This window comes from Panthera tigris, chromosome A1, assembly GCF_018350195.1.
Source record: "Panthera tigris isolate Pti1 chromosome A1, P.tigris_Pti1_mat1.1, whole genome shotgun sequence".
In the NCBI taxonomy this organism is placed as follows: domain Eukaryota; kingdom Metazoa; phylum Chordata; class Mammalia; order Carnivora; family Felidae; genus Panthera; species Panthera tigris.
The window spans coordinates 162734327-162751401 of NC_056660.1; the positions used below are offsets into that span (position 1 = coordinate 162734327).

Genomic DNA, 17075 nt, shown 5'->3' on the forward strand with positions numbered 1-17075 from the left:
GCCCTGAGTCATCTTTAAGATATGGCTTCTCCGATTAGTCCCTGTAAATGATCGTTAGATCATATGATCCCATATGATCATACCCTTACATAGATCTTGAGCTCTCAACTAAATTCTAGGAACCAAACTATGTTACCAGAATGTTACAGAACAGATCACTGACACCTTTTACACTTGCAGAGAAAAGAATAAATTACTTTTTGTTATTCTCTGTTCCATCGAACTGTGGTCTTCAGAGCTTTTAGCTGAAGGCTAATTATTGATTTGATACATACTATTTTTTCATGTGCTCATTTTTAGAAAAAAAAAGTTTTACCTTCTTTTCTTCTAACAGAATTATTTTTATCTTGAAAAATGGGGTATAAGTAAAAGACTAAATCAGAGTATGATGGGGCATGGTACACCATTGATCAAAGTATAAAACAGACTTTGCTGTCCCAAAACAATTTTGCCAAATTGTGCAGAGGCTCTCCCTCATCTCATCCTTGTTTTTTTTCTAAACTGGTTTCCACAGAAAAGGAAAGAAACCATTGAAATTTGAATACATTCTCACTATCGGAGAAGGTATAAGCCAAGAAATAAAAATTGGTAAGAGGAAGACATTCCCAAGTTATTCTGTCCTTTTAAATTGTGCAGCTGCTGATGAGAATAAGAATTACAACATGGATCCAATCAATTCTGAGTATGATAGTAGTTTCCTTTGTTCCGTCTATGGAACCATTATTGTGCTTCGTTGTTTATTTTTAATCAAAAGAACCAACTTTTTAAACTTGATATATGTATTTATTCCTATAACTTACTATTCCAAAAACAAGTTGAGATGGTTTATAATAAAATGAAAGGTAAAATAAAACCGAAAACTGTTAAATCCAAATATAAAAGAAGTTTTGTTTGGTTTACATTTAATTGCAACCTTTGATCCTTTATTATTACAAATATATGCTTAGCTACTCTAAATTGACTTTTGTTTTTATGTTTGCTTGTAAGTCATTAATTGTTCATATTGCTTTGAATGATCTGTAATGCATTAGTCGGACTGCCTGTGTTCAGATGCCAGCTCCTGCACTTGTTAGGGTAAAAGGTAAATCAGGTGGACACTAGTTGAAGTGGTAAGGACAGATTTTCTTCAAAATTAACCATTGTAATAGTGAAGGAGGTCCAGTGTGGACTGAACTCAATTTTGCCAAAACAAAGAACAGAAGACCTTTGAAGCCTTGGAGGGTACTAAGGGAAAAGCCCTGAAGGGTTTTAGGGAGGTTGGTCCATGTGACTAGTGCTTCTGGGTTTGTTCATTGGCACCTATCCACAAGAAAAACAAGCTTCTCCTATCTTCATGACAGGAAGCAGTGATATAACTTAGAGCAAGGCATCCACTGGCTGACAACCAGAGCAGAATTGTCTCATTGAATGTCAGAAGACAGTTCTGGGTTATAGAAGATTTATATCTCAAAGAGGCAGAGCAAAGATTTATAATTGCCAACTTTCTAAAGCAAAGTGGGGCGGGGGGTACTACTCAAAAGCCTATCAGCCTACTGTCAGGTTTTGGCTAGAGCAAACAGTGAAGTTACTTAACCTCAGTTTGCCTCAGTTTCCTCATCCGTAAAATGGAGAATAATAGTATCATATCATAGAGATGTGTTTTGAGGATTAAAGAAATTAATACATGTAAAGTGTTTAGAGCAGTGCTGTGAATAAATGTTAGTGATTATTCTCACTGTCTTTAAAATGGAGTTCATAATAGTATCTATCTACCATATTTGATTGTTTTAGTTATTAAATGATATAATACAAGTAAAACAGGAAGAGCTATGCCTGGCACATAAAAAGCATTCTATAACTGTTGGCTTAGAAATAGCAATAGTTGCTGCAGCTCTGTAGTAGCTACTAAATATCTTCTAGTCCTGAATTATTTCTAGATCAGGACGACCAAATCCTGAATTGCTTGTAGATCAGGACGACCAAATAGCAAAGAATCTTAAACTTCCTGTGTTTTATGTTAGAATGGAGTAGGTACGTTTTGTAATGGTAATAATTCAGAGATTGGAAAAATATTTATGAGCAATTTTGTGTGTGATTTTAAGATCGTTAAGCATCATTTTGCCATTGTATTTCTCGAGTTTTAGATATGCAGGCCACATGTCCATCATTTATGTCGCTTAACCTCCTTACTGTTCAACCTTCAATATTTCCCAGCATATTTCCTTCTTAGGAAAGTAAAGGTGAATCTAAATAATTGTAAATCCATTAAAGAAACAAAAGAGTTCGGGGTGCCTGGGTGGGTCAGTTGGTTAAGTGGCTGACTTCGGCTCAGGTCTTGATCTCACAGTTCGTGGGTTCGAGCCCCGTGTCAGGCTCTGTGCTGACAGCTTGGAGCCTGGAGCCTGCTTTGGATTCTGTGTCTCCTTCTGTCTCTGTTCCTCCTCTGCTCTCACTCTGTCTATCTCTCTCTCTCTCAAAAAATGAATAAATATTAAAAAAAATTTTTTTAAACAAAAGAGTTTGCTTAATTGAGAAAAAAAAAATGGCATTTATACGAGTAGTAATGGGGGTGCCTGGGTGGCTCAGTCGGTTGGACATCTGACGACTTCGGCTCAGGTCATGATCTCACAGCTGGTGAGTTCGAGCCCTGTGTCGGGCTTTGTGCTGACAGCTCAGATCCTGGAGCCTGCTTTGGATTCTGTGTCTCCCTCTCTCTCTGCCCCTCCCCGACTTGTGCTCTTTCTCTCTCTCTCTCAAAAATAAACATTAAAAGTTTTTTAAAATAGTAATAAAGACTGAACCATATTTATCAAATTTTTCAAAAGTTGAGATGTTGATTTGCTGTATATTTGAACTTCCTTGTTTCCCACCCAATACAGAATTTTAAGAAGAGGTACAGATTTCACAGTTTTTCAACGCTAACTAGTAGGTTCAGAGATACCCAAATGATCTCTATCCATGTTTATGGAATCTCTTGATCCCAGCACTGTATAGTAATAATCCATGAAGTATGAATTACTAAATGCAGTATTTGTGTTGGGTATATTACCAACTATGGTGCATAGGTCTTCCACTAATGAAGTGGAATGCATAGATGAAAAGAGAATCCCATTCTCCTTAAATTACATTTTTCATCACTAAAAATTCTTGGTGTTAATACATTTGATAGTGGAAAAATGGCCATTTAGGTAAGAGACTGGATGCTGGAAAAGAAAGAATAACTTGAGTTAATGTTGATTTCTTCAGTGTACTACATAAAAATGTTAAAGTAAGGGAGAACCAAATATATATTACCTTTTAAGACCAACTTTTTTTCATTGTACTTCTCTAATTAATATTTGGGGCAATTGTAAAGTGATTCAAGAAATTGAATAATTATGCATATAGTGAAGATGGTCAACACCAACTAACCTACCATTTTAAGGTCAAGGGCATAAAGTAGTTCACTGTTTTTATAGAAGTATCTAAAATGTTGCCTTTTAACTGTGACAGAACTAGAAATATCAGTCATAATAATTGGTGTTATAAATAGGATTTGAGGTCAATTAGGAAAGAGTCTTAGAAAAATGTTTGGAGTACCTAAGTTCTAGACTTGGCCCTTCTATTAACTTGGTCACACCCATTCAGCAGGCATCTTCACCTCATTGGGCCAATAGTTCTTTTTCAGTCATAGAGCCCATGCTTTTACTTGTTATTTTTCCTTCTTTACTAGCTGCAGATTAATTCAGATTTTGTATCTTTCTTTCTTTACCAGTCTGATACGTACTTCTGCATGTCAATGCGCTTGCCGGTGGATGAGGAAGCCTTCGTGAGTAAGTATTAATTGGATGGTGTGCCAGGGTGGGCGGTCGAAGGGAGGGCAGCTATTTGAAATCAGTGAAAGGTTCTCTTTGATGGTTATGAGCATATTAATCTTTTACTGTCAGTTTCTAAAATGCACTTATCATGCCTAATGCAGAAACAAACTAGAGAGAGCCACTCAGAGACAAGGTTGCAAACTGTATCTGGAGAGATTCATGAGTAATAGTAGTTAAGGAGTTGCATGCAGATGTCAATGGTCGCCAATACCGTGTGGTCCCATTTGTATAGTATTGGCTTTCTGTCTGTGGCTGGATGCTTAATTCCGCTCCACTCAACAGACTGTTTATTTACCTGCTGGTTCATGCTATAAATCGACTGTACTTAGAATCAACATTGGGGAATTTAAGATTTTACCTGTCAAATAGTAGATGGATAGAAAGGAAGGAAGGAGAAATTGAAAGAAGGAAAGAAGCGAAGGAGGTAGAGATTGGGAAAGGCAGGAACATTGGTCCTGTGGTTTCTATTGTAGAATAAGAGGACTCATAAATGGCAGGTCCTTCCCCAGCTGAGCTCTTAAGTCAGATAAGAAAAGTGACAAAATACCATCTGTTTCCATCTAGGTTGTTTTCATTGAAATATCCTTATGACAAACTTTTAACTGTTTGGGAGGAGGTGTGATTGACAAATTATTCATGGATTTGTTTCTGTCTCCCACTGCTTCACTTTTCTGGTTTGAGATGTTAATTTTGGAGAGAAAGTAATGGTAATGAGAGTTGTGCTTTGGTCCCATGAAACTAATCTTCAAGTAGGCTGTCTGAAATGGCCATTATCTGAATTATAAAATGTGTACTGTTGCCTCGGGGCCATCTGAGGATAAATTTTCATGAGATGTTCCCACAGGAGTATACATTACAGACCTGAAAAGCCAGAGCAATGTGCATTTTTTTCCACACACTTTGGTGGCAATTCCAACAGAAAATACAACTTAGAATAGCACTCTACAAATTTGTTCCCAGAGTTAATTCTTAAGAATGAAAGGCCTTAGGAAGTTGAGCATTGCCTGTGTGTCCTTACTTTGTATAATAATCGAATATTACCAAGAAAAAAGGTACAAACGACAATGCTCCCAGATCCTCAACTTTAACTTTAAAGACAGAGAAAATAATTGTAGTGCCTTGTGTAATAGTAAATGTGATTTAGGTTACAAATTCATCATTGAAATATCAACAGTAAAGGTTTTTTCAATATCATATCCACATTTTTGGCAGCCTAGGAGAAAATAATATTTACTCACTAAAAGGCATTTACATGATGTTTTCTTCTTTATGATTTTATATTTTCTTTCCAAGCTCCAAGAAAGCTTGATTCCTCCTATTTCACATTTGCATAGAAGAGAAGGCCATCTCCATGCCTGTATGCATATGAATGTCATGTTTCACAGCAACATTATAGGTCTCACATTAAGAGGTTATTGACTTGTTTCTGGAGGTTGGTGGTAGTATATGATTTCAGAGCTGGTGACTCTAAGGACTATAAATATATATCCTGGAATGCGTTATTGCTCTCCTAATAGAAATGTGTTTACTTTCACATAAATTAAAATCGAGAAGTACAAGTGAATATATTCAGTCAAGGAAAATATTCATGGGAAACTCATAAAGGACTATATTAGAACTAGGGTACCAAATGGTTTTGCATTTTCTTAAGCACCTCCCTTCTAAGATTAAACTGTTCCCAGTTTGAAGGTCCTTAAAGGATCTTGTAAGATTAATAATTATTTTCAATATATTTTTTTCTTTTCTCTGTGGCTGGGAGGATTGCATGAATACTAAAGATTTTGTCACTTGTTCAAAACAGGGTTGTTTCATCTTCAATGTGAGTCCTTTAATGTACTAGCTCCAGGCGTTTGTGGTTACTACTATTTGCATAATCCAGCAACCACAGATGTTTAGGTGTAAGCAAATTAGAACTGGAAAGTTGAAAACCAAACAATCATTCATATAAGGGAATGAGAAAGGGGAAGTTTGCATGTATTGTCTCATTAATTCTTAGGGCAAACCTGAAGGTAGCCCCAGTTTATAATTAGAGAAACAAAGGAACATCTCCGTCTTTGATTTAATCAAACAGGAGGGCAATAGTTTGTATAGGATCCTTGTTCATAGAATCAGCTCATTACCACCCATAATTTACCAGGGGCCTACAAGACACTAATATACTTACACCTAAGCATATTTAAGCCATTTTATAGAGAGGAAATTGATGGTCAGAGAGGTCAAGGAACGTGAGCAAGATTTTTACTAGCTGTGTGTTACCCTGTCATAAGAGATTTGGATGTGAGGATAGTGAATCGGGGAAGAAATGAAAGAAGTTATCAAATGGATAGATAGAGCTGAAATACAGCAATCGCACATCTCTGTCTTACATCAAATACAATTCTTTGATTTCCTTACCTTTCAGTCTCTACTAGGAACACTCTGGTCAGTTTTGTCAAAAACAAAAATAAACCTCAAACCATCCTACAAAGCGAAACCCAGGATACACAAAGGTGAAAGATTTGCAGTAGGAAAAGTGGATATATAGGTTGTATGTTGGGAGGGTGATCATGCATAGCTTTTCCCTATTCCCAGAGTGAAAGTTCTGCTAGTGGTAAACAAGGTTTTGCCATGATTGAAATACGTGGGTTCTCCCAAATTCTAGGTCTCAGGATACCTTATCATAAGATAAGATATGGTTGAAAATGAAGACTTGTAAAGCATTTACTACTTTTATTTTTTTTCTTAAGAGATTTATCAATTTTATATTTTCTGCTTTCATTATCTGTGCCTTTTCAATTTTTGAAGGCCAGCAGGATATGTGCTACTGGATATGGTGGGGACTCAATATTGCTTGCTCAATACATGATTGAATACTAAAAAAAGTGTTGTGCTTGGCTATTTTTAAATTTTTTTTTTTTAAACGTTTTTTTTAATTTATTTTTGGGACAGAGAGAGACAGAGCATGAACGGGGGAGGGGCAGAGAGAGAGGGAGACACAGAATCGGAAACAGGCTCCAGGCTCCGAGCCATCAGCCCAGAGCCTGACGCGGGGCTCGAACTCACGGACCGCTTGGCTATTTTTAAGACAATGTATCATCTAGTAGACACTTTACCTTTTTGCCTTAAATTTTACTCTTATTTGAATATAAGGGAATAATTCTTTTTTTAAGAAAAGCCACTTGTTCATACATTCGGCAGACATTAAAAATTCTGTTGTGTGCTAGTTATTGGGCAAGGCAATGGGGATGTGAGGTATGACACCAATTCAAAGAAATTATAGCCTGGCAGAATTCTAAAGACAAGAATATAAATATTATAACATCTGAAAAGAACTTTCTCCTTTGGCTTTTCAAATTTCTAAAGAAGATCACAAAAGGCAGAGTACAATTGAGATTGCTTATTAGGACTAAAACAAACTCTCTTCATGGTGTTAAAAGCCAGAATTGCATTTGAATAATTCATAATTTTGGCTTTCTGCTTGTGTGCCTAGTTATGTAACTCATTTTAGATAAACATATTTCTTAATTCTGAGAAGATACCATCACAATTGTCATAGAATTTATATGTGCATATGCCCAGCATTTTTATGTATAAGCATGCACAACATCTTTGATGTATTTATATGTCTCCATTGAATTAGTAAATGTGAATTAAAGTAGTTGTTTGGGGAAATACTCTAATGAAGATAAATATAATTTTTATACTTTGAACAGAATCATAGCTTTCCCTAGAGCACTGCTTTTGTTTATTGTTTTAATAAGAAATCACAGATTGGAATGGGTGAAGGTATGATAAAATCTGCATTTGACCACTGAACTGTGATGCTGTCTAAAAGGTGTTTTACAGACACTCTGAGGAATTGACTCTGACAGCAGCCCACTCAGCCAAGAAATTTGACTGTCATCTTCATCCACTTGCTTTCCCTCACATGGATGACCAGTAAATAAATGTGTCTTTTCCTTAGTGAATGATGGCGGGTCCCTATCTATTAAATTGCACTATACAAATGAGGTAGAAGCCATTGAATTTAGAAATAGATGAAATTAATCTAATGATTCATTGCTTTTCCTTTCCTTGGGCTTCTCTCTTGAATGTAGAACAATGTCTTCTGCAGAATAGCACCATGAGACTTAAATATTTCTGAATGTGACCTTTCTTAAACAAAGCACATGTTCAGGTGATGTTGAGTTACCTCAAAAAATACAGGAGCAGTCTAATTTTGATCATGTTTATGGGTCATTACATAAGGTCATTACAAGATTATAAAGACCAAGGTCGGGTAGGATACAGTGCTCAGATAATCACATTTTATGGCATGGCAGCAGTAAATAGAAGGGTGTGTGTGTGTGTGTGTGTACATACGTGTGAGTCTCCATCCCCATGAAGTCACTCTGTCACCTTTCTGCTTCTGATTAGTTGCCTGCATAACTTTTCTTTTCCCTCTTCTAGGATTTTCTCCAACATCAAAACTGTAGTCTGTGTCTTCACGTGACCATTGGGTATCTTCCCGCAATCACCCTCAGAAGCTTTTCTAGCATCATAGTGAAAGTTACTTGGAGAGCTAGCGCAAATAAGATATGCTACACCTATAGGTCTGTGATGTGCAGATAAAACCTGATTTGCTTGGTCATAAACAAAAAAGAAAAGATGTTGCTGCCTGCCTTGTCTCAGAGTATTTCTAGGATGTCTTCTATTGTTTGGTCACCCAAATACCACATTTCCAACATGACAACCCCTGATAATGCCCAGGGTTCTTTCAAGTAATAAAACAAAGGGAGATGGAGGAGTAGGAACCATCTCATCATATTTTATAAAGCTGAGAGTTAGGATGTCTTCCGTTACATACATCTAGAGATCACCAGAAACTAACTTGACACGTTGACTGTGCTGCTTTATTGCATTAATGTCAAAATGCCACCCCCCCCCCACCTCTGCCGACACTCCCAGGAAAATGGCCAATCCAGAAAGCCCAGGTCTGAATCGTATTCGATGTGTCAATGCCCTTCATTAGTGAAGGGTACATGACATTTTGACAGTCATTCTGAAGTAGCCATTTCTGCTATTTCAGTACGGACAACTGTAGGGGCCAACTCTAAAAAGATGAACGTGAACTGTTCTAGTCAGAGAAAACATCATGTGAGAGACAGACAGGATTTTATCTGCATCTGGAAAGATGGTCTATTTGGATCTGCAGAGGGGAGGAGAATATTCCAGTGGCTAACAGTATGATCAGTGAAGGAGCACACTGGGCACAATGTGAGCCTCACCACCTGCTGGCTGCAGGGTTGTACACAAGCTACTCAGCCTGTCTCTCCTCAAGGCTCATCTGTTTGAGGGGAAAAGACCAGACATAGGGTCACTGTGAGCAATAAGCAAGCCTGGCAGGGGGTGGCCCTCAGTAAATGCTAGTGGTCGTGGGTGGTTATTAGGTGCAGAGGGCTGTCCGAGGGGAGGGTAGGGTGAGTGTAGGGAGCTGTCATGTTGGAAACATCGCGGACCAGGAGACTGGTCAGAAGGAGCTATGGATTTTGTTCCATAGGAAGTTAATAGGGGACTGCTAGAGGGATGACGTTACAAATATAGGGATTAATGAAGCTTATACTATTTTAGCTTGCACAGCCTGGCTGATAAAGTCTATTTGTTGATTATTTAGTTGGTTCTGACATATACCAAAAAAGTTCCATTTTAAAAGGTATATCATCCAGAAATCTAAATCTTTTTTGTGCTTAAATTATTTTATTCAGAGGCAAGGATTATTTCATTTTAAATTCATGTTCAATTTAAAGGCTTGCTCAGGTGTCTTATTTCTTGCTTAATTTGGCAACAGCAGCTTAACATCCTCATAAACCACATTAGGGATTCTTTCTGAAGTGTACATCATTGTCCATGCTAGTGAGGGTTAACAACAATTTATCTATTAAACATTCTGATTAAAAACGTTCAAGCAAAAGGTCTTTATTTTGGTGCAGAATTGCTTTACAGTTTTGGAGGAAGCTGGTAGAAGATAATATAATATGTGATTGCTGTGGGTTTTTAACATGCTGCTAAATGGTTTGTACTGCTATGAGCTCTACATTTATCTGAACCTTTCTGACCCAGCTGCAAGATTATGAACATTAAGGGTGATCATATCCTACACTTTCATGATAGTTTACAGCCTTATCTTCAGTTGCAATGGATTTTGATATATAATCTTTATTTTTTGGGAAACAGAGAAATGTTTATGGAAGGGATATTAAGATTTGGGGCCTGTCATTTTTTAAAAATTTTAACAGCTCTTTTACGTTATTATGTCTTAAACCTTACATGTCTCTAGTCTCCATACTGAATATGACTGGAAACACTAACAGTAGTAGAAGACTGACACTACACAGACATGACTGTAATCACCAGAGGCTCCATTTGTGTGCCTGCTTCAGACCTCGGCCTTAAAATGACTTCAGGTGATATAGCTGAAGCTGTACAATGTACTGCAGAGTTCCAGTGATCTCTTTTAACACACTGATTTTGAGGGATCAGCTAATTATTTCCAGAAAATTTTTCTTTATAAATTAATTTTAAAAGAAACTTTGTTCTTACTGTTTGCTCTGTGCCTTTAAGAGAGTAACACAGTCCACGTTAACTAAGATGAGTTGACCAAACTCTAAGCATGCTTATATAATATATATATTCAGGCACTAAAAATGTCGACTGGGGTCAGAATCACCTGTGAATCACCTGTGAAACTTTTCAAATGTACACATGCCTGGAATGACCTCTGAGATTTAAATGAGATATTGATGGGGGAAGGGGTAGGACTGACCCAGGATTAACTCTGAGCATCTCTACTTTTAATAAACTGCGTAGCATAATTCTAATGCACACTATTAGATAAAAAGTATCATTGACAAAAATTGTTTAATAACAGGTAAAAATATCCATAGCATAGGAAAGAAACCATTTACTATGTATAATATGATTCCACTGGGAGAAAAAAGGAAACAAAGAGAACAATAATGATCTCTAATGATATATATGGGCAATAATTCCAGAGTGCCTAAATTCTGAAGATCCAAACTTGCATTGAAAAGTCAGTTCCTTTTTATTTGATAGGTTAATTATTGGTGGTCTATAGTATTCCTCTATGGCATATCTTTAGCTGAGAGGGGTGTACCTCTTATATTCAGTGGTAATTAGGGTTGATTGTGCATGGATATCTCCTAAGTCTCTAGTTCCTATACTTGGCCATGTGGGTTCTTCAAAATCTTTCCATGTCCCACGTCTGGCAGATACATCAACATTTGATATGCAGACCTGGATATCCAGTTGGAGAGGAAAAACGGAGAGAAAGCCAAGTGCTAAATGAAATTCCATCCTAGGTCACATTCTTAGAGAATTTTATGGTCCTGATTTGTGTCTGATGTTCGCTAAAAGAAGCCATAAATTTCAAACAACCTCATGCAGTTAGAACAAATTTTGCTTAGAACGCCAGAAAATAGACCTCACTGTCTCTGCTAAGTACGTCGCCCACACACATCCTTTCAAGTCTTTCATTGCAGATGACATTAACCTTTGAGAAGTCCTCCACCCTGTGCACTTTTAGAGCCATTGCATTTCCTTTAATTAATGTGCGTGAGTTACTATTTCTGGAGTCTTAGTCCTTCAGAAATATTTGATTCCCAGGACTTGGTCACACTTGCTTGCCTGTAAACTGCTCTCTGATCTTATACATCAGGCAGTCTGAACTAACACCCATTGAGACTGAAGTTCCATTTCCACTTAAGTAACTGTCATCTTATTATTGAGTTAGAAGAGTAGGTGGCACTTTTTAATCTTACGGAATATTCCCTTGCATTCTCACAAGGCTGTGCTTCTGCCTGTTTGTGGCCATCCCAAGGCTGCCTTTGTTTATTCCGCCTGTTAGTTGTCGTAATTATCCTCTGGCTCCCTTCCCCTTGGATCCTGGACTTCTTTGGCGTATGATGGGAGAGAGAGAAAGAAGGGAGAACTTCTTTTAAGATGTAATTTGAAAATATTTTCCCATATTCTTTTTGTGTAGTGTTGAAATCTCCAGCATGGTCATATGTGTATCTTGTGCCCAACAGATCTCATTCTTATTCACTAGGGGTGGGATCTTGTTTTGCAAAGCTAGGGATAATAAGTAGGAATGGAGCAAACCCAGGTAATGAACCTGTCAGCATAATCTTTTCCCAGTTGACCCCCCCACCATTGGCAGCAGGCCCTTCAAAGAAATTGTCCAAGGCCTGCTTTATTTTATGGCACCTACTGTTTGTTTTAGATTTACATTTTGATATGACATTCCTTTTGCTGGCAGTACTTTTCATTTCAACTTGCAATGAATTGTACTTTGAACTATAATCATATGAATACTTTGATATTATACTCTTTCTTTAGGATGTGAAAAAGATGGTTATATACAACTCTATACCAGTAATTTACTTAGCATTCAAATGAGATCTTGAGTTTCTGGAAGAATGCATGAGTCACGAGAGTAAGTTTCTATGAGAGGGAACTCTGAGGAATGTTCTGTTAACTACCTCTTAAAGATATTGATTTGTTTCTAATTATAGAAACTAAAATTAAACACTAATCTGGTAAGCTTTCAATGTGGAGCAAATAAGTGGTTCTTAAAGCAGTATGTCAGAAGGAGAAGAAAATCAGAAAATGGACAGAGAAGTTATACTTTGAATAATTTTTGCCCTTTACAAAGGACAATTAGTCCTCTGCATAAGCAGAGGCTCAGGCGAAACATTTGACTTTCATTCCTAATGAAAAGCCAAAGAGATGGTATATCTTCATGATCTGTTTTTCTCTCAACAGGTCTCCTCTCCATCCTTCCCTAAATGTTTTTGCTTAATAATTCATTTTATAAATTTAATGATGGCCCCCTTTTTTTAAAAAATAATATTTGCCTCGTTTCCCAGCAGTACACACAGTGATTTAATATTAAAAAAAAAAAAAAACAAAAAACAAAAACTGTTGGGGTCTCCTACACAGATCCTGACAGCTCAGAGCTTTCCCGAAAATTCTGTCCTGAGCCTTTTGTTCACCCTCATGGCTTGAGGGTTCAATTTCTGAGTGGTTCCCAAGTATGTAATTCTCTGACTTCTTTCTTGAGCAAGAGTCCAATCTTCTACTGGATATTTCCACCTGGATTTTTAGATGACACTGCAAATTCGTGTTGCTTTGCACCCAACAGCTTAATTCTTCATAAAATGCATTTGGCCATGTTGGTTTATTATCAAAATTCCTAGAATGATTCAAACTTTGGAAATCTAATATAATCCACCCATAGTAAAAGAAGTTAAGGGGGATGAGAACCATATGATCATCTACATAGGTTCTGAAAAAACAGAGGAGTTATCTTCTTGTTTGTCAAACCCCTTGTGTATTGACAGAGGGATATTGAAAAAGAGAGAGTAGAAGGTGGATACAGTCAGATCAAAAAGTTAGATGTCCATAGAGTGAGATAAGCCATTTCATAAAAATGAATATAAGATAACAATTACATCACATACCAAAATAAATTTTAAGTGAATAATAAACAAAGGCCAGCTACTCCCATCTCAGAGCTTTTTTCAAATTCCCTTCTGCCAGGGATAATACCCTGGGAGGATTCTGAAAGAAAGGAAGGATATCCTGTACTTGATAGTGAGTCTATGGAGATAGAATCCCTCTTATTCCTTCTATTTCTCTTGGTAACAAATGTAGACTTGTTAACAGCAGGATTTTCTATGATTTATGAACTGTTGTAACTTCCAATTGATTCTTTCCTTCTAAAGTATCTTCTTCAACCTCCTAGGCTTATTGTATTCTTTGGTGGTAGAAAACAAAGCCTTAAGTTCTAGCAAGTCCATTTTCCAGCCATTTGTTAGGTTTTTAAATGGTGGTATTAATATCTCATGATGGGATTTTTGGACTTTAAATTCTTATTTTCAACGCAGTAAGTGAAAGACTTTTTATTTCCCCTGAAAGTTGTGAGTCAAATGGCTCATAGTAGGTGTTAAGTTTTCTGACCAACCACGCTTTCCAAGTCATGACACTATACTTTGATGTAGAACATATTTTATTTTGTAAATACACCTGTACTCACATATTTTAACAATAAATGATGTTTTATTTTATCAGACAAGAAAAGACAAAATATGCAGTTTTGCATACACCTGCGATTCAAGATCATTTAAAAAAAATTGTTTTCAACGTTTTTTATTTATTTTTGGGACAGAGAGAGACAGAGCATGAACGGGGGAGGGGCAGAGAGAGAGAGGGAGACACAGAATCGGAAGCAGGCTCCAGGCTCTGAGCCATCAGCCCAGAGCCTGACGGGGGGCTCGAACTCACGGACCGCAAGATCGTGACCTGGCTGAAGTCGGACGCTTAACCGACTGCGCCACCCAGGCGCCCCTCAAGATCATTTTAGATTGTTTAGCATGTTTCTATGTAAAGGTGACTGGTAAACTGTGTTGGTAGAGCAGCAGTTTGAATGCAGACAAAAGTAGCTGAGCCAAACCCAAACCAGAAAAGGCAGCTCATGCTGAATATTGACCATGCACAATAGTATAATTTATCTTTAATTTTTTCTTTGTCTTATCTCCAAACTCATTTTTGTTTACTTTAATGTCTTTCAACCACTATTATTAGGAGAAAAATAAAGAAGTGACATTTAATAAGTTTCACTATCCTTGTAACAAGCGCACAGTGCTCCTCTAGGACAGTGATTTTTCTCTTTTCTGTACTTTCATAAAGACACATTTTCCAATTTTATTTTATTTTCTAGTAAACTGTTTCTTCATATCACATCCCAGTGACTACTGTTGGTTTAAGATGGTGATAAATTTGCGTTAAGAATCCTTCCGCTCATGTTCTGACCACTCACTGTGGTTTCTGTTTCACTGCGGTGTTGTGCAGTATTTTATAGTACTCAGCACTCTACTGAAATCTCGAAGGGAATCTGTTGTGAACACGTAGCCTGGAGCTTTCATTTTGTACCCGCATACTGTTCTCAGCACTTTAAAAGGGGTCTTCCTTTAAAAAGTATGTGGGTGTATGTATAGCTGCAGCCTGTACATTATTGCTTTTCTCTTTTCGGTCTATAATAGTTGACCACTGTCCTGCAAAATTAAATTGTCAAATCATGCTCATCTTAAGGAATAAGATAGTTTATACAATCAGGAGCAACATAATATCATTGTTACACAGCTATTGGAATGGTTGAGTGATGGGGTCTCTTGGAACATTTGTGCACAGACGTGTAACTTGTATTCACATTCATGTGTCATTTTCTTTTAACAGTTGACTTTAAACCTCGTGCCAGCATGGATACTGTCCATCATATGTTACTTTTTGGATGCAATATGCCTTCTTCCACCGGAAGTTACTGGTAAGGGATAATGGGCTCATAGTCAAAAGGGGTGTAGAAAATGTGTATGTTTTATAAATACAAATTGCATCTGTGTATGTATTTTACAACTGATTAATAAATAGGTAGAATGCTTACTTTTCAGAAAAGAACATTGTTCTTTTGCATCACGTGGTTATCATGGTCTGATTATCAGTTATTTAGTCTGCTATGGAGCACATCCATCAGTCTTAGACACTGACTTAATAAATGTATGTCTGTTGTCGTAGATAGTGTATCAAGGTACAGACAGCTTATTTAAAAAAGACAATTTAGATAATGGATGTTCTGATGTTTACTTTTTTTAAGATCTTGCTTTAATCCAAAGAGCACCATGGCTCTGTTCTTTGAGCACTCTTTTATCCTAGACAGTGTGCTAGGTAATCTGTATACACCATTTCATTTTCTCCTAAAGTTTTTGTAGAGCAGTTACTATTGTCCCCACTTTACAAACAAGAGCCTGAAGAGAATCAGTATCATGTTTAAGGTAACACAGCTGGTTGGTGTCAGACCAGGATAGAACCCTAGGTTGTCTGGTTCCAAATCCAGCATTTCACCACGCTGCCTCCCATTTCTTCGAGCAACTGTTGCAGTTTTAGAATTTATTTTAATCACTATGTAGAGTCTTAATATCATGTTATGAATGATCAGTAAGCATCTATTAAATGCCTCTTGTATCCTAGAACTATAGCAGATGCTGTGGAATAGAATACATAGATATATTTTTAACCCCCAGAAGCTTACAGCTTAATTTATGGCCTGAGATCTGTCCTTCCCTTTTGTTCTTTGGAGTTCATGAAGATTGGTGAGGTTTGAAAATAGCCATGCATTTAAGCCTCATATTTTGCACCAATAGCCAGAATCACTGTTATGTATTTCACAGTCCAGAATGACTAGTGTGTCTTGCTTTGCATTGAAAAAGTATCTGTTTTGTGTTCCTGTCCGTGCATAATCATGTAGACTGATAGACCCTTCTCTGTGCATCCTAATATTCATCAGGCTGATGCAAGGCACACAGCAACTGTATTCTAGTCGTTCTTATAACAAACGACTGTAATATGTATTTGGAACTGTTAAAAGCACAGGGCAATTAGTGGAAATCTCCAGGGACCAAGTACCATCAAAGCATTTGTTAATAGGCTTAAGTTATTTGATGAAAGGAGCATATCACATAGGAATCCTGCTCACATGACTGGGTTTATATAAAAATGGAGCCAGCAAATCACAGTTAACACTCTTTGATAGCAGCAATCCAGTTTTTGCTCTTCGATAAATTTTTGTAAATAAAATTCTGGGATTAAAAGATTATTCTGGGGGCGACTGGGTGGCTCAGTCGGTTAAGCATCCGACTTCGGCTCAGGTCATAATCTCGCGGTCTGTGAGTTGGAGTCCCGCATTGGGCTCTGTGCTGACCGCTCAGAGCCTGGAGCCTGTTTCAGATTCTGTGTCTCCCTCACTCTCTGACCCTCCCCCATTCATGCTCTGTCCCTCTCTGTCTCAAAAATAAGTAAACGTTAAAAAAAAATTTTTAAAGATTATTCTGTGACAGCTTTTTCTGAATCTTATACAATAAATCACATCCTTTGATTTTACGTTTTAAAAATATTTCTTGTGAAATTGGAAAAATTTAGTTTGAATTGGAATTAGTGAAAATGGCAGGAAGGAATATAAGCTTTTAAAACCTGCTATAACTTTACCTTGGTAGAAGAGAATGAGGGAAAAAACAAAACGTCACTAAATGTTGTTACGCTTTTAATTGAGAAAGATTATATACAATGAACTAAGCCTGGTTTACTGTTCTCCTTTCAAGGGAATATCAGAGGAAACATTATTTGGGCCCTGTAGAAGTATTTATTAATATT

General features: G+C 37.1%; 1 protein-coding gene across 13 annotated transcripts in view; it reads left to right on the forward strand.

Annotated features, from left to right (window-relative positions):
• Window positions 1–17075, forward strand: part of PAM (peptidylglycine alpha-amidating monooxygenase) — a 274684-nt gene that overhangs the window by 155340 nt on the left and 102269 nt on the right. For all 13 annotated transcript variants that reach the window (XM_042990810.1, XM_042990811.1, XM_007074957.2 and 10 more), the window contains 2 exons: window positions 3734–3791; window positions 15108–15195. In XM_042990810.1, the coding sequence (XP_042846744.1) occupies window positions 3734–3791; window positions 15108–15195 (146 nt within the window). The remainder of the gene's footprint in view (window positions 1–3733; window positions 3792–15107; window positions 15196–17075) is intronic.